The sequence below is a fragment of the Lampris incognitus genome, chromosome 3 (genome assembly GCF_029633865.1).
Source record: "Lampris incognitus isolate fLamInc1 chromosome 3, fLamInc1.hap2, whole genome shotgun sequence".
Taxonomy (NCBI): Eukaryota; Metazoa; Chordata; class Actinopteri; order Lampriformes; family Lampridae; genus Lampris; species Lampris incognitus.
In genome coordinates, this window is record NC_079213.1 from 72,699,595 (window position 1) to 72,726,183 (window position 26,589).

A 26,589-nucleotide genomic window follows, 5' to 3' on the forward strand; every position below is an offset into this window, starting at 1 on the left:
GCCATGAAGTCAAAGGAATTGTCTGTGGACCTCCGAGACAGGATTGTATCGAGGCACAGATCTGGGGAAGGGTACAAAACATTTCTACAGCTTTGAAGGTCCCAAAGAGCACAGTGGTCTCCATCATTCGTAAATGGAAGAAGTTTGGATCCACCAGGACTCTTCCTAGAGCTGGCTGGCCAGCCAAACTGAGCAATCGGGGGAGAAGGGCCTTGGTCAGGGAGGTGACCAAGAACTCGATGGTCATTCTGGCAGAACTCCAGCATTCCTCTATGGAGATGGGAGAACCTTCCAGAAGGACAACCATCTCTGCAGCACTCCACCAATCAGGCCTGTATGGTAGAGTGGCCAGACAGAAGCCTCTGCTCAGTAAAAGGCACATGACAGCCCGCTTGGAGTTTGCCAGAAAGCACCTAAAGGACTCTCAGACCATGAGAAACAAGATTCTCTGGTCTGATGAAACCAAGATTGAACTCTTTGGCCTGAATGCCAAACGTCACGTCTGGAGGAAACCAGGCACCTCTCATCACCTTGCTAATGCCGTCCCTACAGTGAAGCATGGTGGTGGCAGCATCATGCTGTGGGGATGTTTTTCAGCGGCAGGAACTGGGAGACTAGTCAGGATCGAGGGAAAGATGAATGGAGCAAAGTACAGAGAGATCCTTGATGAAAACCTGCTCCAGAGCGCTCAGGACCTCAGATTGGGGCGAAGGTTTACCTTTCAACACGACAACAACCCTAAGCACACAGCCAAGACAACAAAGGAGTGGCTTCGGGACAAGTCTGTGAATGTCCTTGAGTGGCCCAGCCAGAGCCCAGACTTGAACCCCATTGAACATCTCTGGAAAGACCTGAAAATAGCTGTGCAGCAACGCTCCCCATCTAACCTTACAGCGCTCGAGAGGATCTGCAGAGAAGAATGGGAGAAATACCCTAAATATAGGTGTGCCAAGCTTGTAGCTTCATACCCAAGAAGACTTGAGGCTGTAATCGCTGCCAAGGGTGCCTCAACCAAGTACTGAGTAAAGGGTGTGAATACTTATGTACATGCAATATTTCAGTTTTTTATTTTTAATAAATTTGCAAAAATTTCTACAAAACCTTTTTCACTTTGTCATTATGGGGTATTGTATGTAGATTGATGAGAAAAAAAGGAATTTAATTCATTTTGGAATAAGGCTGTAACATAACAAAATGTGGGGAAAGTGAAGGGGTGTGAATACTTTCCGGATGCACTATATATATTTAGTGAAGAGTCAGTTATACTCCTCGGTTGCATGTCAGGTATCCTCCACAGATGTCACTGCAGGGCAGGTATGGCCCCATGCGTCAATGCCAGTTTAGTACAATAAAGCCCCAGAGATAGCATACAGCTCTCATGCAGACAGGAGAAAAATCAGACACGACACTCACATAGACGGAGAGAACTACAGAGTAAGAGTTATGCGTCGCTACAGCCAACATGGCGCTAAATCAAACTTGGACAATTCATTCCATTAGGATCTGATGGTGTACAAGGGTGTGTACTCCAGGCCTGTGCTGAGCAGCTAGCAGAGGCATTCACACACATTTTCCACCTCTCTCCATCCTTATGTACAGTCCCCGCATGTCTCAAATCCAGCGCTATCGTGCTCATTCCCAAAAAACCTGTGGTAACCTGTCCTAATGACTATCTGCCAGTCATTCTCACCCGTCATTTCAAAATGCTTTGAACGACTGGTACTCACCCACATCAAAGACACTGCCCCACTGTCCCAGTTTGCCTACCGGGCAAACAGATTGACTGAGGACGCCATCTGTGTGGCTCTCAATACAGCCCTCTCTCACCCGCAAAGACTCTACACCTATGTCAGGATGTTATTTGTTGATTACAGCTTGGCATTAACACCATTGTACCAAACAAGCTGGTCAACAAACTCCACACACTAGGAGTAACTCCCTCCATATGCAGTTGGATACTTGATTTCCTCATCAACTGCCCACAGACTGTAAGACTTGGCAAGGACACATCCTCCACCCTCATCCTGAGCACCGGCATTCCCCAGGGCTGTGTGCTGATCCCCTTCCTTTGTGCACTGCTCATGCATGACTGCCAACCCATCCACAACTCAAACACTATTGTTAAGTTTGTGGATGATACGACAGTTATCGGGCTCATACCAGACAATGGCAAGGCGGCATACAGGGAGGAGGTCCAGAACCTGACAACATGCTGTGCTGAAAACAACCTGGTCTTAAACACCAAAAAGACCAAGGAGATTATCGTGGACTTTAGGACCTCCAAGAAGATCACAAACAGGCCTGTCCACATCAACACAGAGACTGTGGAGAGAGTCCCCAGCTTCAGGTTCCCGGGAGTCACTATCACAGAGGACCTCTTCTGGGCTGACAACACCTCAGCAGTGGTGGGGAAGGCACAAAAATGCCTTTATTTTCTGAGGAGGCTAAGGAGAGCCAAACTCCCCCAAAAGCTGCTTGTCAACTTTTATAGATGCAGCACAGAGAGCATCCTAACAAACTGCATGGCAGCCTGGTACAACAGCTGCACCAACACTGATAAAGAAGCCCTCCAGTGTGTTGTGAAAACAGCACAGGATGTTGTTTTCATTGAGCTGCCATCACTAGAACATCTTCACAGCACTCGCTGTGTGAGGAGGGCTAAAAACATCATAAAAGACATTACACACCCTGGACACCATCTGTTTCATCTCCTCCCATCAGGTAGGTGTGACGCACACTAGGCAGAGGACTCAATTGCACGACACAAGAGACGAGGTCAGAGTTCAAAAGTAGTCTTTAATGAAAAGCAGGGTTCGGTACACAGAAAAGACAGTCCAAGCAAACAATACCAAAGGAGTAGGCGAAGGCGAGGTCCAGGGTCAAAGCAAGGTAATCAAATCCAATAGCCCAAACAGATGATCCAAAGGGGTTAGACAAAAGCGAGGTCCGGGGGCAGAACAAAGATATACACAAGAAATACAAACACTAGAGAAAGGCTGGCACGAGTTGACACAAGGCACAAAATGAACTGGCACAGAGAGAGGGGAGCACAGAGATTAAATACACAGGATTTAACAAGAAATGGGTGCTTCCAATCTGGATGAGGCGTGCAATCAGGCAGGAGGACACAGGGTAGGGAGCGGCACTGCCAGGGCACAGAGTGGGGCGTGTCAGTGGGTGCTTCAGCACTGCTAGGGCACAGAGCGGGGCCTGTCAGTAGGTGCTTCAGCACTGCTAGGGCACAGAGCGGGGCATGTCAGTGGGTGCTTCAGCACTGCTAGGGCACAGAGTGGGGTGTGTTGGTAGGTGCTTCAGGTTAATCTGCACACGCACAAATAGACTGAAAAACAACTTCTTCCCAAAAGCTGTGGCACTAATGAACTCAGACATCCCCTCAGTGTGATGAGACTGATGTGCCACCACCATTGAAATGAAATGAAATGATAAATAAATGTTCCTGATTCCTGATTGAGCATGTGCAATATTTGCAATATTTACTTACATGTCACTTTAAACCACTTTATATCTGTCACACCGCACCTTTACTGCATTTTTGCTGATGATGTTTTTGCACCTCATAAGTTGTATTTTATCTTTAACCATATTGTATTTTATACCTTATATTGCTTATGTTTTGTATTTATATTGTTTAGACTCTGTACTTTCTATTGCTGATATCTTATATTTCTTATATCTTTCTTGTCTTATCTATTCTTTGTATGCACCATTTGAGGTTGACACAACTGCAATTTCATTGTGCTTTCACAATGACAATAAAGTTCTTGAACTTGATCCCTTATGCTGATAATTTGAGGGCTACACACACAGAAGCCCGGCTCAACCATACATATAAGGAGAGGACATCAGGCAATGAAATCAAAAACCTCTGGCATTGTATACATGTCCAACGCCAATCCCAAATTATTGTCAAACTAGGATCAATCCAGCTACCACCACTGGCCCCGTATGGGCCTACCTGGCGATTAAACCCTACTGGCACCCTTAACGCCTACATTTGACATCTTTTATATCAACTCATTCCAACACGTGTTTTAATAGATTGCTCTAATGTATAATTTTTTTGTATTCCCCTATCCCCTTTGTTTCTTCTCCCCCTCTCTCTTCTCCTGCCCAGCATCACGGTGAAGGATGTGAAAGCTTTGCTGCCTCAGATCAACTATAGAGTCCCCAGTATGCGCTTTCTCAAGGACAAGCTACAGGTGAGAGCGGCCCGCAGGTTTGATGAGGGAAACAACCTTTGTTTCCTTTTTCCATGTTTTGGGGAAGGAGTCAGATAAATGACAAGGCAGTTGTTTCGAAAATGCTGGTTTGTGCTTTGTATAACTGGGTGAGATTGACAAAATCAAATGTCACAATATTTTTGACTGTAAACCTCTGTTGATAATGTGACCATATTTTGGAGATGACTATTGGTGCTTTTATAACATTAGTACACACAGAACATTTTGAGCAATGACTAATCGTAACGTGGATATGATGACCAAGCAGGGAGAGACGTTAATTCTTCATTCACTTTACTGTAATGCAGCCTTTAAGACCAAGGAATAACAACATTTAAGTTACATCACAGTATTAAAGTACAATAACCAAATTCCAAGATGATATCTAGTCTCATATCACAGTGTCGATATCATATTGATATATTGCCCAACTTTGGTGATCAATTTTGAAAAGCAAACATTTCAACTCATATTTAAGGGTATGGAGAAGCTGATCTGACATCAGATGTCAAATACTTGGTAGTAGCTTGGCCATAATGGCTCAGTATAACTTGCGCGCTTCCTGTCTGCACAGGAAGTGGAGGCCAGGAGTGAACTTTCATACCCCAACTTTGCACAGCTCTACAGGACACTGATGTTTGATGCACAGAGGAGTGTGAGTATGAGCTTTACATTTGTACACACACACACCACATCACACTCAGTTTGTATTTTGCAGTTTACGCTTCTCCCTGCACCCTTTCTCCCATCCATCACCTGGGCCCTCCCCCTCTGTTCTCCCAGATAATTGAACAGCTGGAACTCTCCTTCCCCCTCCGGTGAGTCCCTCCTTCTCTTTCTCCTCCTCCATTATCTACCTCTTTCCAACTCCTCCTCTTTCCTTTCCTTGCTGTTGTCCTTCCCAAATCCACTTACTGTTTAAAGTACTTTTGTTTGTCAATGAAGAAACTTCATGCATCTAAACTACTGTAATGGTACACAGATTTGTATTGTTTCACAAAGCATTATCCATTTCCTGTCTAAGTTCTGAGGATTAAAAAGATTTTTCAACATGTTTGAAACATTATTATGTGTGATCACAGTAAAAGAATAGAAATGAAAAATGTTGCCATGAGGTTTTTGCAAGGCACTAATACACTTCACATTCCTCTTTTCTGCTATTCTGGTGCTTTACATTGTTGTCTCACCTGCAGCTCTCACTTATCACTCTTCCCCTCCCCTCCCAAGTGTCTTGAGCTCTCTCTGACTACACTTTGCTGAAAATCAATTGTCTTTCTAGGAATGTGGACAGGCCCGAGCTTTGTCAGATCTCTCTGTACGACTTCCAAAAGTTCCTACAGATGGACCAGAAGGTACTGATCAAATCCAGTTCTTGTTTTCCATCAACAGTGATAAACGGTCTTATTGTTATTTTGATTAATCTTGCAATTTTATTATATTGTTAATTTCAGGAAACGTGGGCCTCTGATTTGAGTCGTGTCAGAGAGCACCTCATGGGGTACCTTAGGGGTGGTCCGCAGTCTGAGCCAATGCTACAACTTGATGAGGTGTCACGTGTGCACACACACACACACACACACACACACACACACACACACACACACACTCACAGAAATGCGAATATACACATGGACAAATCATATGGCTATGTACATGTCTCCACACTTCACTGTCTGACCTTTTCTGTCACATCCTCTTTCTAGTTCCTGACCTTCCTGTTCTCTAAAGAGAATTCTCTGTGTGACCCTCGACCCTCTCCTGCTGTCTCTGATGAAATGAAGAGACCTCTGTCCCAGTACTGGATCTCCTCCTCACACAATACGTAAGTCTCTCTCCCTCTCACTTGGTGAAGGATGGGTCTGACAAGCAGGAACCCAGGAGACAGCCATTTTTGTCCCCTTGGTGTGTTGCTCCAAAACAACAAGCTATTGCACAAGTTGACATTTTATACTTTAGTTCAAATGCTCTTTCTATTTTTCCTCTCCATCTCTCTCTTCTTCACTACATCTGTTCACCATATTACTATATAGTTTAGTATCAGTGCTCAATTGAACCTGAACTTTCTCCTATTGTAATGTCCGTAGACGCCTTGTCTTACTGACATAAGAATAATTCAAGAACGAGCCGACTTCGTAGGTTCTTAACTGTGTAGCTTTTACTAGCGTTCATCCGACATACAACCTTCATAACATGCGCTTCTCACTTCCTGTATACGTCACACGCACTGCACGTACATCCGTGAGTGGGTCAAGTTAAACACGTGACCTTTCATTCATTACATCTCCCCCTCTAAGATGATTTTCTAACCTGTATATCACCCCCCTTTTCACAAAAAAAATAAAAAATCCCCCACAGTACACAAGTCCATACGCCTCACAAATCCAGCCGGATTGCAGGCTTGCTCACCCTGCCAGAGCGAGTAACATATGGTGTGGAAGTTGGCATTTCTGCTGCTCGGGACTCATCCGTGTTTCCACTCTCCCCTGGAGTGACATGGTCAGGATCCCTGCTGACAAAGGTGAGTGTTTTAGGTGTGGCCAACAGGTGGCGCCTGTTCCTTCTGTAATGTTCACCTTGAGCTGTCTCCACTATGTAGGATCTGGGAGTGGAGCTCTGACTGTGAACAACTGCTGGCATTGTCCATGTTTTCTGTCCATCAAGTTTGGTGAGTACTGCGTCACCCGAGTTCAGTGGGCGCAGTGTCCGCACGCCGTTCCTGCGGTTGTAGTAGAAAGCCTGCCTCGATTTGGCTGCGGCGTCAGCGGTTTTGATCAGTTCCTCTTTAGGCCAGGCCGGTTTCAGGTTATGCTGCAATGTGGGTAAGGTGGTTCTGAGTCTCCTACCCATGAGCAATTCCGCTGGACTGGCTCCAGTGGAAGAAGAGGGTGTAGCTCTGTATGTCAACAGGGCGAGGAGAGGGTCTTCCTGCCTTAATATGCTTTTGGCTACCTGAACAGCCCTCTCTGCCTGTCCATTACTCTGGGGGTAGTGTGGGCTTGAAGTCACATGGATGAAATCATAATCCTCACTGAACCTCCTCATCTCTTCTGAAACTAGCTGTGGCCCATTATCACTAACTACAATTTCAGGGATACCAAAACGTGCAAATGTAGCCTTCAGCCTAGCTACAACCTGACTGCTAGTAGTTGTTGGTAGATTTAGGATCTCCAAAAACCTGGAATAATAGTCAGACACTATCAAGTAGTTTTGCTTTTTGTACTCACACAGGTCTATGCCAACTTTCTGCCATGGTCTGGATGGGAGCTCACTTGACATTAAAGGCTCTTTTCTCTGTGTGTTCTTGTGTTCTCTGCAGAATTGACATTGCTGTATCTTTGTTGTAATGTGCTCTGTCATTTTGGGCCACCACACTGACTGGCTAGCTCTCTCTCTGCACTTAACTATCCCCTGGTGCCCGTCGTGTATTCTGTCTAAGATCACCTCCCTCATCTCTGTGGGAATGACGATACGACTGCCTCTGATGACTAAACCATCTACCTCAGATAACTCCCCTCTCACCTGATAAAAGTCTCTGACTGTCTACGGCACTTTATCGACATACTCAGGCCAGCCGTGTCTGATGAAGCCCAACACTGTCTGGAGCTGCAGATCCCAATCCGTGCTCTGTTTTATCTCCTGCATCCTTTGAGGTGTGGCAGACACCTGGCACACGATGGCATCAATGTGCGCTGCAACATCATCATGAGAAGCACCATCTCCGTAGCGCTGCTCTGGGCCTCTGGAGAGTGCGTCAGCCACAGCTAAAGTTTTGCCTGGTGCGTATTCAGCCACTGCATTGAAACGCATCAGCCTCATTAACAGTCTCTGGCACCTAATGGGCACATTATCCAAGTCTTTGCTGTTCATGAGAGGCACTAGTGGTTTATGATCGGTGACAAGTCTGAAATTGTCAAGCCCAAACAAGTACTTCTCGAACCTTTCACATGCCCAGACGCTGGCTAAGCACTCTTTCTCGATCTGTGCGTACCTTGTCTCTGCGTCACTCAGCCGTCGGGAGCAGTAGGCCACGGGCTTCCAGTGTTCCCCGTGCTGCTGGAGCAGAACGCCTCCCAGCCCGTAGCTGCTGGCATCTGCTGACACCACCGTAGCCTTAGTGACGTCATAAAAGGTGAGTACCGGGGCGGTGGCGAGTGCTGCTTTAAGGTCTTGGAATGCTGTGTTCTGTGCAGGTCCCCACAGCCAATCTGTCGTTGCTTTAAGCAGTCCATAAAGCGGCTGACCTACAGTGGACAGCTCTGGGACGTATTTTGCCAAATAGTTCACCATCCCGAGGAACCTCTTGAGTTCCGTCACGTTCTGGGGCTGAGGAAAGTTCTCTATTCCGGCCACTTTGTCCGGGTCAGGTCTGATGCCTGCCTCGTTGATGATATGACCAAGGAAGCGGACTTGTTTCTGTTTGAACTTGCATTTCGCTTGGTTCAGTTTGAGACCTGCTGTTTCAATGACCCCCAGCGCTTCTGCTAGGCGCCGGTCATGGATTTCCTCAGTCTCTCCATGTATAAGGATGTCATCCATGTACACCTCTGTGCCCTCTAGCCCGGTCAGAGTTTCCGCCATCTTTCTCTAGAAAATCTCTGGAGCACTCGTTATACCAAATGGAAGGCGGCAGAAAGCATACCTCCCAAATGGGGTGATGAAAGTGGTGAGCCCCCTGCTGTCTTCATGCAAGGGGATCTGGTAAAACCCACTTGCTGCATCCAACGTTGTGAAGAACTTTGACCCTGCGAGCCTTGGCATTATTTCCTCCATAGTGGGCAGCACGTATTTCTCACGTTTCACCGCTCGATTCAGCCTCCTGAGGTCAGCGCAGCAGCGAACCTCTTTCTTGTTCGGTTTCAGCACCGGCACCATAGCGGCGCACCATTCTATGGGCTGCGTCACTTTTTCAATAATGCCCTCATTTTCCATGCGCTGCAGTTCTTTCTTAACCAGTGGTACAAGTGGCAGCGGTATCCGTCTGGCTGTATGCACCGCGTATGGCTGGGCACCCTCCACCAGAGCTATTTTCACTGGGTCTGTTTTCAGCAGTCCACTTGAACCGAAAACTCCACTGACCTCATTCATCCGCTTCACTAGACCCATCTCCACTGCCTCTGGACGACTCAGCAGACAGCTGCCTCTCCCCTTGATCACATACACTGGAAAGGAGTATTGTTTCTCCTTGTAGTTGGTTGTGGCTTGAAACTGTCCTATGCAGCTGATGTTTCCACCTGGGCTTATGAAGCATGTGTCAGGAGGTCCCAGTTTTATGTTTGGCTTCAGCTTTTTAAATGTCCCTTGGTTGATAACAGTAGCGTCAGCCCCCGTGTCAATTTTAAAGGTTATTGGTACATCACTTATTGTTAAACTAACAGTCCAATCTTCCTGACTGCTCTCTTTGCCAACTTCTCCCAGAAAGTACAGCTGTTTAACCTCTTCAGTGACTTCTCTCACCGCTTTAGAGTGACATACACGCTCCCAATGTCCCTTTTTATGACACTTGTTGCACTTACTCTTCGTTGCAGGACACTTCCGCTCATCGGTGTGCTGCGTCTTGCCGCACCTCCCGCATTCCTCTACTTTGTTGGTTGCCGGACTGCTGCCACCATGACGCTGTCCGCCCTTTTTGTTTTGGCGTCCGTCCCGCCGTCGGACAACATTGACGTTAGCCAGCTGGGCCTCTGGTTGGTTAGCTTGGAGGCTGAGCTGCTTTGTTATTGCCTCCGCCTGGCGCACTTGTTCAATGACTTTCACCAGAGTAAGGTCCGCTGTGAGCTGGAACTGACGGGAGAGCACCTTATCTTTTGTGCCCACTACCAGACGATCTCTGATATGTTCATCCCTCTTGTCCCCAAACTCACAGTGTTCAGACAGCTCATACAATGTCCGGATGTACATCTCCGCTGTCTCTCCTGGCTGCTGGCTACGTTGATAGAAGCACGCCCTCTCATGTATGATGTTACGGCGGGGAATAAAGTAGTCGTCGAACCTTTTCAGTACGATATCATAGTCCACTTTATCACCCTCCGCCGCGAAGTCAAACGAGCTGAATATCTTTTCAGCCTCGCTGCCCATTGCATAAATCAGCGAACTCACTTGAATCTCCCCGTCGTCTTTATCCAGCTTTGTCGCGAGCCTGAAGCGCGAAAACCGTTGTTTCCACTCCCGCCATTCAACGGGGCAGTCAAACTTGAATTCACTCGGCGGATTAAACTTCGGCATGACCACTCGTGTTCCGATACACAGACTATTCTGACACCATGTAATGTCCGTAGACGCCTTGTCTTACTGACATAAGAATAATTCAAGAACGAGCCGACTTCGTAGGTTCTTAACTGTGTAGCTTTTACTAGCGTTCATCCGACATACAACACTCATAACATGCGCTTCTCACTTCCTGTATACGTCACACGCACTGCACGTACATCCGTGAGTGGGTCAAGTTAAACACGTGACCTTTCATTCATTACACCTATGGTCTTTCTTCCAGATATCTGACTGGTGACCAGTTTTCCAGTGAGTCCTCTCTGGAAGCCTATGCCCGCTGTCTGAGGATGGGCTGTCGTTGCATTGAACGTAAGAGTCTCCAACATTCAAGTGGATTTGAACGTGCAAAAAAACACAAAAACAAACTCAGCTGTGGCTTTTTTTTTAAACCTTGTGTTCTGTAATCCTAGTGGACTGCTGGGATGGACCCGATGACCTTCCAATCATCTACCATGGCCACACTTTGACCTCAAAGATCAAATTCCTGGATGTGCTACACACTATCAAAGAACATGCTTTTGTCACATCTGAGTAAGTGGCTTGTAAGGGTTTTCTAGTAACATCCTTGGATTGCCCAACCTCTGATGCTAAATGAAGCTGCTGCTACTGAATATATAACCTTAACCTTAACCTTAACCTTAACCCTAACCATAACATCACCCTCAATTTCAACTCTAACACCAGATTCTAATCAGATATTTACTGTATAATGCTTTCTCTGTCAGGGATTTTACTTATGTTTTTATCCAGTATAGGCTGTAAGGATAGCCTGGTGGTCAGAGAGAATGTGCCTTTCTTGGAGGGCATGGTCTAACCAGCCCTGATGAAGTGCCATTGAGCAAGACACTTAATCCTTGATAGCTTCAGAGGTGCTGTACTCTGTTGTAATGTACTGTTGTACCATTTTACTATACTCTACTGTTTAAGAAGGCTATGTAGTTGAGACATAATACAGCAGATTTATAACCGTAACCATCGAGACAGCTTTATTGTACATCAACACGTCACACGATTTACAGCATGCTGTGAGCTGTGTATTGTCTGTTTTTATGGAAATTAATCTTCATTTTAAGATTAATGCTTTTGTTTTGCCAGTTATTGTTTAAAAATATATTCTGATTCTGTCTCAATTAACTTGTCTGCAAAGCTAGTTTAGGACTGTCCACTTTTTGGACCGGCCCACCTTTTTTAAAAATCCCTCTTAATAAGAGGGAGGTGCAACCCTATCTCTGAGAAAGATCGGTTGGCTCAATTTGTGAGAATGTCTTTATGCATGCTCAGTAATTCAGGTAAGAAAATCAAAGGAAAGTTGAATCAGTTCATCTGGACACAGTGTTGTGTCCAGATGAACTGATTCAACTTTCTTTGAAGTTGTGAGAATGGTTTTACTCAGCTATAACCAACGCCAAGGCATTGATATATTGATTAATGTTGGCGTCAGTTCAGTTAGATGTGCTAACTAGCTCAACCAGGTCAAAAATTCGTATACTTTAGTGTATTAGAAATATAATATATGGATACTAAAGTTAGTGCAAGTATACTTTTACTTTGTGTGCTTAATTTAAAGTATTCTTAAAATGTACTTTTAAAAAGTGTACTTCGAAATAGATGTCATTAACAACTGAAGTTGTACTCAAGGAGTAGTTGAGTACACTTAAGCATACTTGAAGGCAAAAAAAACAGTACAAAGAACATGTAAGTATACTTAGTACATTCTTTAAAAAGTCTAATTTAAGTATGATTTTTTTCAGCTGTGAAGGTCTAGGTAATCGATTAGTTAGTTAAATTGCTTCTGTAAAAGACAGCCAGTTCTGATCGTCGGGACAGTTATTTTAAGTGCATTGTCTCAATATTTCTGTGGTTAACACTATAGTGCATTCACGAGCCCCTCTGATGGTCCCATTTCCTGAGTTGGGAAGTCCTGATGTGGAAACTATGGATGCTACCAAGAGACTTGTTGCTGCACCAGTACATTCCCTAAAACCACTAAAATATTGCTTTAATAATAATTACATTTATATAGCGGTGGCGCAGTGGTTAGCACGGTCACCTCACAGCAAGAAGGTCCTGGGTTTGAGACTCAGGGTAGTCCAACCTTGGTGGGTCGTCCTCTGTGTGGAGTTAGCATGTTCTCCCCATGTTTGCGTGGGTTTCCTCCGGGTGCTCCGGTTTCCTCCCACAGTCCAAAGACATGTAAGGCAGGTGAATCGGTTACACTAAATTATCCCTAAGTATGAATATGTGTGTGTGGGTGTCGGCCCTGTGATGGCTTGGCAGCCTGTCCAGGGTGTGTCCCCGCCTGCCGCTCAATGACTGCTGGAATAGGCTCCAGCATCCCTGCGACCCTGAGAGCAGGATAAGCGATTCAGATAATGGATAATGGATAATGGATGGATGGTTTCTTAGGCCAATTGTGTTTTCAAGCTGATCTTCTAACGGAGAGAGTAAGTAAAAAAAGGGAATTCCTTACAAGCATTAGTGGTTCAAGAACACACAAACATGTAGTTTTGTGTGTTTAGGTACCCTGTGATCCTGTCCATAGAGGACCACTGTAGTGTGGTTCAACAGAGAAACATGGCCACCCACTTTAAGAAGGTGTTTGGAGATCTGCTGCTGACCAAACCAGTTGACACCAACGCAGAGGAGCTGCCTTCACCATACCAACTCCGCAGGAAGATCCTCATCAAGGTTTGCGCTTGCTTACACACACACAGACACACACAGACACACACACACACCCACACACACCCACAGAACGATGCATACAGAAACATAGACACAGTCTCATTCAAATTTCACTGTGCTCACAAACAAACTTGCTGAAGTTTTCTTAATGTTTTACAGCACAAGAAACTGGTAGAGGGTACCCTGTATGAGGAGGTGTCCTCAGCCAGCTATTCTGAAAATGACATCAGCAACTCCTTAAGGAACGGCATCCTTTACCTGGAGGACCCCATTGACCATGTGAGTGTAAATGGTGTTTTCATGTGTGTGGTGTGGTATGATAACAATAACAAAGTATGTGTTATATATTTATCTTGTATTATTCTGTGTGTTTGTGTGGGTGTGAGACAGACATGGACTCCCCACTACTTTGTCTTGACCAGTAATAAGATCTACTACTCGGAGGAGACATCACACTACCAGACAGCAAAGGAAGAGGAGGAGGAAGAAGGAAAAGAGGTAGTTATGCCGTTGATTACATTTGTAATTGTGTTGATGAGGATTATGAGTTTTGGATGATGTAGTGATGTTGATACAGATGTTGGGACTAATGATGTAAAAGATGAGATCTCCAACAGTTTAGTCAAGTGTCACGTCCTTAATTGCAACAGAGGTAATCACCAATGTATTTAGATAGTTTATTTATCAAGGGAGTGGTTTTCTGTTTAGAGAAAGCATATGACAGGGTGCTGAGAGAGGAGGTGTGTGGCATTATATGAGGAAGTCGGGAGTGGCAGAGAAGTATGTAGGAGTGGTGCAGGATATGTATGAGGGCAGTGTGACAGTGGTGAGGTGTGCAGTTGGAAAGACAGATGGGTTCAAGGTGGAGGTGGGATTACATCAAGGATCGGCTCTGAGCCCTTTCTTGTTTGCAATGGTGATGGACAGGTTGATAGATGAAATCAGGCAGGAGTCTCCATGGACTATGATGTTCGCGGATGACATTGTGATCTGTAGCGAGAGTAGGGTGCAGGTTGAGGAGAGCCTGGAATGGTGAAGGTATGCACTGGAGAGAAGAGGCATGAAAGTCAGTAGGAGCAAGACAAAATACATATGTGTGAATAAGAGGGAGGACAGTGGAATGTGAGGATGTAAGGAGTAGAGATGATGAAGACATATAAATTTAAATACTTGGAGTCAAATGTTCAAAGTAAGGGGGGGTGCAGAAGAGAGGTGAAGAAGAAGAGCGTGCAGGCAGGGTGGAGTGGGTGGAGAAGAGTGTCAGGAGTGATTTGCGACAGAAGGGTACCAGCAAGAGTTAAAGGGAAGGTTTACAAGATGGTAGTGAGATCAGCTATGTTGTATGGTTTGGAGACGGTGGCGCTGACGGACAGACAGGAGGTGGAGCTGGAGGTAGCAGAGCTGAAGATGCTAAGATTTTCACTGGGATTGACAAAGAAGGACAGGATTAGGAATGAGTATATTAGAGGGACGGCTCAGGTTTGACGGTGTGGAGACAAAGTAAGAGAGGAAAGACTGAGATGGCTTGGACATGTGTGGAGGAGAGATGCTGGGTATACTGGGAGAAGGATGCTGAATATGGAGCTGCCAGGGAAGAGGAAAAGAGGAAGACCAAAGAAGAGGTTTATGTATGGGGTGAGGGAGGACGTGCAAGTGGCTGGCGTGACAGAGGAAGATGGAGACGACAGGAAGAGATGGAAATGGATGATCCACTTTGGCGACTCCTAATGGGAGCAGCTGAAAGTAGCAGTAATAGTAGTAAATTTATTAAGGGAGTGGTTTTTATTTTCTCATTCTTCCTTTTCTTATTTTCTCTTTTGGCTCCCCTCCTGTCCTCCTCGTCCTGGTTATTTCCTCCTCTCCCTCATTTCTCCCTTTGTTCCCTTTCCTGCAGGAGTGTAACAACAATGAGCAGCATTGTGCTGAGCGCTGGTTCCATGGCAAGCTGGGCGGGGGTCGCGATGGACGACAGGTGGCTGAGAAGCTCTTACAAGAGTACTGTGAGGGCGGGGCTAAAGACGGCACCTTCCTGGTCCGTGAGAGTGAGACATTTGTCGGAGACTACACCCTCTCGTTCTGGTCAGTCACAGGATTCAATCTCAGATATCTCTCTTTTATTAACCTCTGTCACAGCAACTGAGAATAGGAACAAAGGGAGAGGAGTGAGGCACAAGAATGAAGAGAAAAGTAGAGAGGAATTGAGAGCAAAGCAGACAGAGAGCAGGGGAGGAGTAGAGAATAATTATGGGGCTGGTAGAGAAGAATTATAAGGAGGCTGGAACAGAAGAATCCAAAGCAGAGTCAGAGATGCTGGGTATTAATGGGAGGTTAGCGGAAAAGAATATAAGAGTTGTGGGAATAATTACAAGCGGATTTAAATTCAAGAATTACAAAGTAACTGCACACTTAAATTATTTTTTTGGGTGAAAAACTGAAAAATAGGGCTTTGTTTTACTGAAAGACATCAGTGCTAGATGAAACCTCAACATTCCTGTGCAAATGGGATTAAACCCACATTTCCTGTAATAAATCTGTCATCACTGCATCCCTGCTGGTTAAACACTGCCATAGGCCTGCAGCCCTCTCATGTCGAAGACTTGTTCACAGACTTGTCACAGCCAAAAAAAAAAATTAAAAAAAATGAGTGGGTTTGCTCAAAAACCTGACTGGTACATTGCCGGATAATGCCAGATGCACTGCAAAAATGGTATATCTGAAAACGTCAGACACTCTTAAAAACACACTGAAATATCTTATCTTGTCTCAAGAATTGTAAATTATTGATCACAATTTAAGAATATTTATCTTGTTTGAAGAACACCTTATTGAAATATCTTACTGCACTGACAGATTATGTTGCTTGTTTTGGGGATTTTCTTTCTTGAATACACTAATTTTTTTCCCCCTCAGATTTAAAATCACATTTTTGCAGTGCATTTAAGTTTGGCACAAGATGTGGCACATACTGCTTGTGTCTATCTAAATCGACGCTTTGTGCGCACATAATCAAAGCACCATGTGTACCAACAGTGCAGCAAACAAAACACATCCTTTACATGCCTTGGCATGGCTGAATCCAAATGGGAAAGTTATTGTATTAGACAATTTATGTTACCACAGCTTCTGCCGCAGTGTCAGTCATTGCTTTATCTTTAGCTGATAGGGATTCAGCATAATACACGTGACCGGGATTCCAATTAAGCTGTTTCCCCTGCCCTTGCTGCTGCATACAATGCAGCATCACATCAGGAATCAGGAACAATTTATTGTCATTTCTATCATGTACTTGCGTACACAAAAGAAACTAAATTTCATTTTATCCAACCCACAGCAGTGCAACACAAAAGATAAAAACACATATCCAAAATTTCCAAAAATGACACCACCAAAAAACATGCAAAAACAGAGAGAGCAAAGGAAAAAAAAAACCCAAACAAAAACACAAAGAGTTAACAACACAGTACATTCAGTGTAACTCAATCCAAAAAGTCCACTGTCCAGAGACGAAAACCAGCCAGCATGACTGTTGGAACTGCCGGTCTGCATGGGCTAGCAGTTAGCTTAGCCTGCCCCGCTTCTGGGTCCTGTCAGACCGCCCTCGGTGCTTGCAGTTTGGGCGCAGCTCCAGGCAGGGCCGTGTTCCCTGGGCCCGACGGACGCAGCAGACCAAGCTCTCTCAGCCCATCCAACACCAGCCATTAAGATAAACAACAAAAAAAAAATCGAAGATCAAAATAAAAACTTTACACAATGACACAAACTTAGACGCAGACATTGACATGGACAAAGACCAACTGCATAGTCGGTCCTGGGTGAAGCTGCTGCAAATGTGAGTTCACGCCGCCATCTTCCTACACCGGAAACTAAATCAGTACTAAATGTACTAAACGTGACTAAACATCATTACTAAACATTACTAAACAACATTACAGTACTAAACATCAGTACTTAATTGAGCATACCCAGTGGTAGCTGATCAGCCCATTTCTGATCAGCTATCATTGGGTATGATCCAGCAGTAGCTGATTAGATCCCAAACACCCCCCCACCCCCACCCCAATATTCTATTTCGGCGCATTTATCAAAGATGAGAAAAGGATTGAGAACAAAAGGAGATGAGAAAAAGTATTATTGAGGTTATTTTATTGGGTGTACCTCAGTTGTAGAGTCACAAAAACCTATAGGATGGTAAACACCTCTATCTAAAAGATTTAAATTCTGCAGCTGAAATAGTTTGCCCCCTCCTTCCCCAACACACACACACACACACACATACACATACACACACACACACACACACACACACACACACACACACACGCACACAAAGATAGAAATTCAAATGGTACAGAAAAAAATAAACCCCCATTCAGTCAGTCTGTTACATACCGAAATTGTAATGCCATGATACTACAACTTTGATCCCTCCCATTCCTATCTATCTCATTAACTCACACTTGTGCCCCCAACCACCCCCACCCCATCCTACACCCATTCAGGCGTTCTGGGCGTGTGCAGCACTGCAGGATCCACTCCCGTCAAGAGTCTGGCTCCACTCGCTTCTACCTCACTGACAACCTGGTGTTTGACAGCCTTTATTGCCTCATCTGCCACTACAGAGAGACACCTCTCCGCTGCAACGAGTTTGAGATGAGGCTAGGCAGCCCCGTACCACAACCCAACGCACACGAGAGCAGAGAGTGAGTGTCTGTGTGAGAGAGAATGGGAGAGTCAATAGCGGAAATTTAGTATGGGGGATACTGTTTTCCAGCATGTATGTGAGTGACATTGTTTTGTATGGAGGTGGGAGAGAAAAGAATGAATGAATGAATGAAAGAGAGTGAGATAATAAATCAAGTGGGAGAGAGAAAATAAAGTTTGCGGTATTGCCGGCAGCCATACCAACATGTACCCTGGCTCTGCTAAATGAAGGAAGCTAAGCAGATATGGGCTTGGTTAGTACTTGGATGGGAGACCTCCTGGGAAAACGGAGTTGCAGCTGGAAGTGTTGTTGGTGAGCCAGTAGGGGGCAGTCTTCCCTCTGATCCTAAAAAAAACAGTGCAGTGACGAGGACACTGTTCTGTAGGAGATGCCATCCTTCGGATGAGATGGTAAACCGAGGGCCTGACTCAGGGTGGTCATTAAAGAACCCAATTGCACTTATCCCAAAGCGTAGGGGGTTCCCCGGTGTCCTGGCAAAATTCCCAATCTGGCTCCCTGTGTAATTGGCTCAATGATTCCTCCCTCTCCACCTCAAGATGATGTGTGGTGAGTGTTCTGGGTGTAAAATGGCTGCCGTGCATCACCCAGGTGGGTGCTCCACATTGGTGGTGTTTGAGTGCTTTGGGTGTCTAGATAAAGCACTGCATAAATGTAATCCATTATTATTATTATTAATGGAGTGTTTCCCTGTTGTCCAGGTGGTTCCATTCCAGTCTGTCCCGTGTCCAGGCTGAACACATGCTGATGCGAGTGCCCAGAGATGGCGCTTTCCTGGTGCGGAAACGCAGTGAACTCAACTCCTACGCTATCTCCTTCAGGTAAGGCATGCAAACACAATGAGGGAGAAGGATGGCAGTTATGTTTCAGTCTTTGTGCACCATTCATTCATATTTGAGAAGTTATGCTCCAAAATGAAATATCAACCATTAGAAAATCTATTGAATACTTACACTCATCACCTCAAAATGTAACACAAAACAGCATTTGCAAGGCATTGCTGTAACAGCTACCACTGTGATGCCGTACAAAAGTTTAGTATTGGTAACAAAATGGATTTAATCTCAAATATGGATAAATGCTTCGGCCAATTTTTAAGAATAAGACATGACTGAGGTCCTTGTTATGCAAAAGGACTAGATCCTGTGGCTTTTATAGATATGAAATGATGGAATAACTTTGTGGGATTTTGTAATAGACCCGGGATCGAAGTTGAATTTTTGGTGAATGATGTCATTCTTCTCTGTCCATCTGCTCTGTGTCTCGCACTTTCTTTGTGTCAGCTGTTGTGTCTGAAAGTATTTCCTTCTCCTCCTATCTCGCTCTGTTTCTCTTTAGGGCGGAGGGTAAGATCAAGCACTGCCGTATCCAGCAGGAGGGTCGTCTTTTCATGCTGGGCAGCTCAGCAGAGTTTGAGAGCCTGGTGGACCTGGTCAGCTACTATGAGAAACACCCTCTCTACCGCAAGATGAGGCTCCGTTACCCCATCAACGAGGATACCCTGGACCGCATGGGCACCACGGTTAGTCAGACACTGCTCAGCACACACCTACATTGAACTTGGGTCTCTGAGCTTCAGAAAAACCTCCCCATGATGAGGGGTAAAACAAAAGGCTGTAGTTGGATGAGAGCCTCCCATTATTGAAAGTCAACTTTCTCAATGCATAGATTACATACTCAGCCCATCTTTAATAAGGCACATTAAAAGAAGCAAGTATGTCATGACAGCGGAATAAATGGAGATGGGTTTTTTTCCTCAGGAGCTGGACTATGGGGCACTGTATGAGGTTCGCACCCCTCACTTCTATGTCGAAGCTAATAAGATGCCCACAGCGCGGGTAAGTGAAATTGTTCACACACATACTTCCAAATCACATGATGTGGCTAGACTCGCAGTTCACTTTAAGTTTAATCAACGCAACTCTTTTTAGGTTTAGGTATAACTCCTGTATTTTGATGAGTAAATAAATTGCAGTTTCAGTTTGAATTTAAATTTGACCTGTTTAATCTGAATTCAGTTCATCCCTACAATTTGTAATTTGTGATACTGGGCTATTGACTTGACTATAAAATTGACTTGACTTTGGTAAAATGAGAGCTGTTGTGGTTGTACCCAGGCTGGTTATTCAGAGCAAGAGTTTCAGTGGAAGATGTATCTGTGGGTATGTCACCCTTAACATTTTTTTTGTGTTTGCAGTGCACAGTGAAGGCCCTGTATGACTATCGTGCTCAGAGGGAAGATGAGCTGTGCTTCCCCAAACAGGCTCTCATTCTTAATGTGGACAAACAGGAAGGTGGCTGGTAAGTGTGCGTGTGTGTGTGTGTGTGTGTGTGTGTGTGTGTGTGTGTGTGTGTGTGTGTGTGTGTGTGTGTGTGTGTAATGCACGTGCATTACACAAACTAGTATCCTTCCTCCCGACCAGTGATGCCCACTCATGTGCCATAGAGGGCCAAGAATATGTAGATTTTCCCTCCTACCAATCACAACACAAAATTTTAACAAGACAGGGGATGACCAATTGGTGATATCAGCTGGTGTAGTATTTGGTTGGATTGTGATTTGACACCATTATGCTGTACTGTTTTTCACTCGTGCCTGCCTTGTCAATCTCTAGGTGGCGAGGTGACTATGGAGGTAAAAAACAGCTGTGGTTCCCTGCCAATTACGTGGAAGAGGTGCCCAGCTCTCCCACCAGAGAGCCAGATGAAGTAGTAAGTTATACCGCTCACATGAAATGTGATGTTAGTAAAATCATCTGTTTTCATTTTCTCATCAATATTCCTCCTTGTCTTGGTTCAGTCCACAGAGAACAGCCCTCTCGGCACATTCCTCAAGGGCTTCATAGATGTACCCACCTGCCATGTTTGTGAGTCTCAAAACCAAAATCTGGTTTCTGTGGGAGGTGGAGATGAAAAACAGCAAAGGGCTACACTAATGGACCAGATACATGAAGACAGCCTGTAGTTAAACAGAAATGACACTGATGGGTTTTTGTATGTGCAATCAGCACTGATGAGTAATGTAGTCGACTGAAGCAATAAAATCCCCACTCTGTACTGCATTGATGGAGAAATCAGCGTTCTGCTCACAAAGTCTTAGCCACACAGCCTACCAGATTGCTTTGTGCGTAAGTTTCTGTATTGTCGTCCATAAAATCCTCTGCGCTAGCGTTGTGGGACATCATTTCCACCATGGGAAATATAGCTGAGTTTAGAGAATGAGGATTTATGGTTTTGTTTTTTTTAACAGCTTGTTTAGAGTAGATTAGAGTATTAGAAACCCTGCTAGGGTGTAGTGTTTCTGGCCAGATGACATCACAACACATCAACTTGGCAGCCAAAAAAAAAACCAACTCGGTTTTACTGCCATTCCAGAGATGCAGAAACGATCAGGAACAACTGCAGGGGTTTTTCATGTGCTATCGCTTTTGCAGATAGACACAGATAAGGTTGCCAATCTATGACTTTTCCCTTTAAATGCAAAGTCAGCAAATAGCAACATGGAGTTGTCCCTTCAGGGATAAGCTGTCTGTTAGAAATTCTCAATGAGTGTCGAGCTTTTTGAAAGGGTTGATATGACTGAATCGAAGAAACTGTCTGCCTTTATGCATCTAATCCGTCAAAAAGGAACAACATGCCATTTCTGTCTCTCTCTTCGTCCCTCTGTCTCTGTTTTCTATGTCCTTTCTCCCCTTCTCACTTCAACCATCCTTCTCTCCACGCAGTGGTTCTAAAGGATGGGAAAAGCTCTAGGCCCCATGTGTTCATAGTCCACTCCCAGCAGCTGTCCTCTCACCCGGTCCAGACCCTATATGTGGCAGCTGACAGCATGGAGGACCTGATGGGCTGGGTCTGCAAGATCCGAGAAGCTACACAGAATGCTGATGCTCGGGTCAGTGCCACACTACACAACAGACAACTGCAAGTTCCGGGTGTTAGGTGCTGATATGTTAATGTCCATGTTGGCTGCTATAAAGACATAAAACAAAGATATTAATGGACACAATGGAATTTCTGGAAGGGATCGTCACATCATTTACTGGCAATTATACATGTAACACATACAGATTTTATACAGTCTCATGGCTCACAGTTGGATAGAAAATGAGGCAATAGATGTAACAAGAGAAAGAAAGGCAGACACAGTATAAGAAGGCCTGGCAATAATGTGAAGTCTGATTATCTAACTAAAATGGAAGGAGTCTATCTGTGTGTCAGTCTGTGTTTGTCATGTCAAGTCAATTTTATTTGTATAGGCCAATATCACACTTACAAATTTGTAAGTTGTCGACAAAATCGAAGGACAAACATACATACATACAGACAGACAGAGATGTTCTTCCCTTGGCGACCGGATGAACGGCATCACTCTGCCATCGCAGCCCACATTGTGGTTGGAGGGGGGATCACACCCGAACGGGCACTGCACTAGTAGCCTGACTCGCCAAATGTAAAACTGTTGGTACTGGCCAGCTATTGGCTGGCTTTCAGTCAGAATTCTCCTCCCTTCCGCTATCTGACATTCTTCTGTAGAAGGAGTCGGGTTGTTGGGAAGCGTCTAGTGTGTTGGTGTAGTGCTCTGTGCCTGTCACATCTCGCTCTCAACCTTCACCGCTGGCTAGCAGAAATGCGAACTGGAGAGCCGAGCGCGTAAGTCTCTCCCTGCCAGTACATAGCCTCTCCAACAGCAAGCCCTATGTAGTGCCTCCTCATGACGACACACGGTAACTGGGTACACCTTGGACCCTGGCTGAACTACAAGGGACTCGGAGGAGGTTTGGCCCCTAGACGTGCGGTATGCAGGCCCGCCGGTGTGTGGATATTCCCTGATGCCCATGAACCAGCCCCCAGCTATGGGTTAAATAGTGCCACTGCCTAGTGGAGAGATACTTCGGGAGAGGAATAGGCTACCCCTACAGAGCCCTACAGAAAACCCCTGCAGAAAATCAACACCCACAGTGCTGTTGTTTTTTGTTTTTCTTGCCCTTTTGTATCTGTTTAAGTGGGAGAGTACTGCTGGCGTCGTGTGTGCCTGCCGCTTCTCCCTCTCGTAGTCCCCCTTCCCATCCACCCCTGCATGTCTGTGTTATGTTTATCTGCTGTCTTGTTTCACCACCGTTTATTGTAAAGCAACTTTGAGTGTGAGAAAAGCGCTATATAAGTTTGATTATTATTATTATTATTATTATTATTATTATTATCTGCGTGTTACTGCTTTCAAAGTCCCTGGCGCTACATGAAACAACAACAACCTCCGAGCTAGCAGCCTACACGCTGAGAATAACAAACTCCCTCCCGACACTATTTTGCAAGGGCACCCTCGCTGCATCCTGGGCTTAGAGCCTCCCAAGACGATTGTGGAAAGAAATACAAAGAAGACAGAGCATTTTTTCCCCCTATACCAGAATGATAATGGGTTGAGCCTAAACTTTCTCCAGCGCTGGTGCAGCGCTAAAGCGAAGTGTGGAGATAGGTCTGGCTATGCGAGGCTACTGCACTAGCATATTTGAAAAAGAGGATTGTTATGAGACTTTGAGAATGCGAAGATCCACATGTGAGTTAAAGTTTCACAGTAATACAATTTTAACTTTCATTATTTAAATTTTGCCTAAAAACAGAAACCGTATTATTTTTATGGGGTTTTAATTGTTTTTGTTTTTTTTTCTAATTCTGTGCAGCTTGACAACGTTAAACATCACACTGGTAAAGAGTAAAGCATCTTGTCCTAATGCCTTGTGCTTACTATAGCATTGTACTGCCAAGATTTCATAAGCAACTTCCACAGTGGTACCCACTTTCAACTCACATGTTGGGGAAATTGGAAATTGAACACAGTCAGTATGGAGTGGTAATGTTGGTGTTAGGGCTGCGCCATGTATATAATTTCATCAAATCGTAGCCTTTTGTGGTTGAGAAACTGCACGTGGTCAAATTGCAATTTCAGTTTCAATTAATTGTGCACCCCTAGTTGATACTGTGACTAGCTTATCTCTATGGTAACAGATGCAAGAGGAGAAGCAGATGGAAAGGAGGAAGAAGATTGCCGTGGAGCTGTCTGAGCTGGTTGTATACTGTCGACCTGTCCCTTTCAATGAGGAGAGTAAGGGTCCAAAACCCCTTTACTTCATCCCTTTGATTTTCAATATATCTGTCTCTCTCCCTCTTTCTGTCCTCAGGCCAAAGCTTAAGTCACTTAATGCCATCTCATCATTTTCTCTGTTTGTATCCCTGTCTGTCTTTCTTCAATTTCTTTCAGCCTCTCACTTGATCTTTTACGTAATATTATCTACTTGGTTTGATCATGACCCTACACCCCAAGTGTTGCTAAATTTGACTGTGTGTGACTCTTTCTTCACTTCCCCACTGCTTCCAGAGATTGGGACCGAGAGGGCATGCTACCGGGACATGTCCTCTTTCCCGGAGACCAAGGCAGAGAAGTTTGCAACGCGGACCCGAGGGAAGCGGTTCTTGCAATATAACCGTCGTCAGCTTTCCAGAGTTTATCCGCGAGGGCAAAGGCTGGACTCCTCGAACTATGACCCCCTTCCCATGTGGCTTTGTGGCTCCCAGCTGGTTGCACTCAACTTCCAGACCCCTGGTAAGTGTCTGTGTTTCAGGAATCAAGAACACATTATTTGTCACTCTATTTTATGTACTTGTGTACATGAAATGAAACAAAATATCGTTTCCCCCAGCCCACAAAAGTGCAGCACAAAGACAAAAACACATGTCCAAAGACTACAAGAACACATATATCCAAACTAACACATATCCAAACTAAACCAAAAAAATCACTGTCAAAGAACAAACGCCAGCCAGAATGACTGTTGGAACTGCTGGTCTGCATGGGCTAGCAGTTAACTTAGCCTGCCCTGCTTCCGCGGGCGCAGCTCTGGGCAGGGCCGCGGTCCCTGAGCCCATAGGACGCAGCAGACCAGCAATGCTAGCTCGCTCAGCCAGACACCTTCGACACACCTCCCCACACTCCACATGATGACACTAGAAACACAGTCAATGCCAGGCGAGGCCGCCGCCAGAACGCCCTCGGTGTTGTCAGAATTGCTGGTCTGAATAGGCTAGCAGTTAGCTTAGCCTGCCCCACTTCCACGTCCTGTCAGACCGCCCTCGGTGTTTCCTCTTCGGGTGCAGCTCCAGGCAGGGCCGTGGTCCCTGGGCCCAGAGGATGCAGCAGACCAAGCTATCCCAGCTGATCCAGCACCAGCTCTCCCAGCCACCAAACAAAGACACAAACTTAGACGCAGACGTGGACAAAGTTGCTGCATGGGTGGTACTGGGTGAGGCCACCACACCGGAAGTGGAAGTTTCTCAAGTGTGAAATATTTGTTTGGAAATGTACATGTTTGAAAGTGTGTTTGCAAACATGTACATGTTTTTTGAATGTCTTTGTGTTTGGTTGTACATATTCAAATACAGTGTTGGTAGCTAAGTGTTGGTTATTACATTTCAGGAGAAAAAGGTCTTTCTGTGTATTTGTTCTTTGATTTTATGAAATAACAAAGTGTGTGTGTGTGTGTTCGTGCATGTGTGTGTGTGCATGTGTGTGTGTGTGTGTGTGTGTGTGTGCAGATAAGCCAATGCAGCTGAACCAGGCCTTATTCTTGCTGGGCGGAGGGTGCGGCTATGTGACTCAGCCTGACATCATGAGGGACGATACATTTGACCCATTTGATAAGGACACCCTACGTGTAGAGCCAATTACCGTCCAGCTACAGGTCAGATTCAGCAGTCAGAGCTCCCATGCATTTTCCTAACGGGGAACAAAAAAGTCGCATTGCTTGCATATTTTGATTATTAAAAGGATTAACAAGAGAGGTTAGGCCAAGAAACAGAGAGCCAGGTTCGAGAGCCAGGAATCAAACCATCCTAATGTGATACCTGATTTTCACTTTACGAGTTTTTTTTCTGCCTGGTGAGAACAAATCACCAATACTTAGTCTACACTACATCTTAATACATACTACTATTCTCTGTGTCAGGTACTGGGAGCCCGTCATCTGCCCAAGAACGGTCGCAGCATTGTCTGCCCCTTTGTGGAGGTGGAGATCTGCGGGGCTGACTATGATAGCTGCAAGAGCAAGACAGATGTTGTAGGTGAGACAGTCTACTGTTGGGTGACAGGCAGCCGTACTTGTGGGATGGAAGGATGCGTACATGGATGCATGTGTATATATCACTACAATAAATGATCTCAAGATAATATGGTAATTGTCTTTTTTTCCCCCCCTTCCAGCTGATAATGGTTTGAACCCTGTGTGGGTGCAGAGGCAGTTTGTGTTTGACATCCACAACCCTTCCTTCTCCTTTTTGCGCTTTACCGTTTTTGAGGAAGACATGTTTAGTGACCCGAACTTCCTGGCCCAGGCTACGTACCCTGTCCGCTCACTCCGAACAGGTCCGTGTGTGTGTTAGTGTGTGCATGGCTGCACATGCATGTGTGTGTATGTGTGTGAGTGAGGAATTATAAGCATCTCTGATGTTTTCTTATTTGTTTTTGAATTGTGTGCATGTCTGTATGATAGGAATTTGGTAATTTTTTTTATGTGTTGTCTGCTGGCAGGCTACAGGAGTGTACCTCTGAAGAACAGCTACAGTGAAGAGCTGGAGTTGGCCTCTCTTCTGGTCCACATTGAAATTGTGAATGCAAAGGTACAAAAC

At 45.1% G+C, this 26,589-nt stretch overlaps 1 protein-coding gene across 3 annotated transcripts in view; it reads left to right on the forward strand.

Moving 5' to 3' along the window:
- LOC130109547 (1-phosphatidylinositol 4,5-bisphosphate phosphodiesterase gamma-1-like) overlaps window positions 1–26,589 on the forward strand; it is a 49,645-nt gene that overhangs the window by 11,919 nt on the left and 11,137 nt on the right. The window contains exons 5-30 of one of the 3 annotated variants that reach the window (XM_056276487.1): window positions 4,136–4,220; window positions 4,816–4,896; window positions 5,025–5,059; window positions 5,521–5,593; window positions 5,693–5,788; window positions 5,945–6,063; window positions 10,732–10,817; window positions 10,919–11,039; window positions 13,028–13,196; window positions 13,353–13,472; window positions 13,584–13,691; window positions 15,088–15,272; window positions 17,693–17,893; window positions 18,615–18,734; window positions 19,252–19,435; window positions 19,674–19,751; window positions 20,111–20,214; window positions 20,529–20,625; window positions 20,714–20,780; window positions 21,639–21,805; window positions 23,917–24,013; window positions 24,287–24,511; window positions 25,501–25,646; window positions 25,911–26,025; window positions 26,165–26,326; window positions 26,492–26,580. In XM_056276487.1, the coding sequence (XP_056132462.1) occupies window positions 4,136–4,220; window positions 4,816–4,896; window positions 5,025–5,059; window positions 5,521–5,593; window positions 5,693–5,788; window positions 5,945–6,063; window positions 10,732–10,817; window positions 10,919–11,039; window positions 13,028–13,196; window positions 13,353–13,472; window positions 13,584–13,691; window positions 15,088–15,272; window positions 17,693–17,893; window positions 18,615–18,734; window positions 19,252–19,435; window positions 19,674–19,751; window positions 20,111–20,214; window positions 20,529–20,625; window positions 20,714–20,780; window positions 21,639–21,805; window positions 23,917–24,013; window positions 24,287–24,511; window positions 25,501–25,646; window positions 25,911–26,025; window positions 26,165–26,326; window positions 26,492–26,580 (3,130 nt within the window). Of the gene's footprint in view, window positions 1–4,135; window positions 4,221–4,815; window positions 4,897–5,024; window positions 5,060–5,520; window positions 5,594–5,692; window positions 5,789–5,944; window positions 6,064–10,731; window positions 10,818–10,918; window positions 11,040–13,027; window positions 13,197–13,352; window positions 13,473–13,583; window positions 13,692–15,087; window positions 15,273–17,692; window positions 17,894–18,614; window positions 18,735–19,251; window positions 19,436–19,673; window positions 19,752–20,110; window positions 20,215–20,528; window positions 20,626–20,713; window positions 20,781–21,638; window positions 21,806–23,916; window positions 24,512–25,500; window positions 25,647–25,910; window positions 26,026–26,164; window positions 26,327–26,491; window positions 26,581–26,589 lie in introns of all 3 variants that reach the window. The other 2 variants (XM_056276485.1, XM_056276486.1) reach the window with 2 other exon arrangements.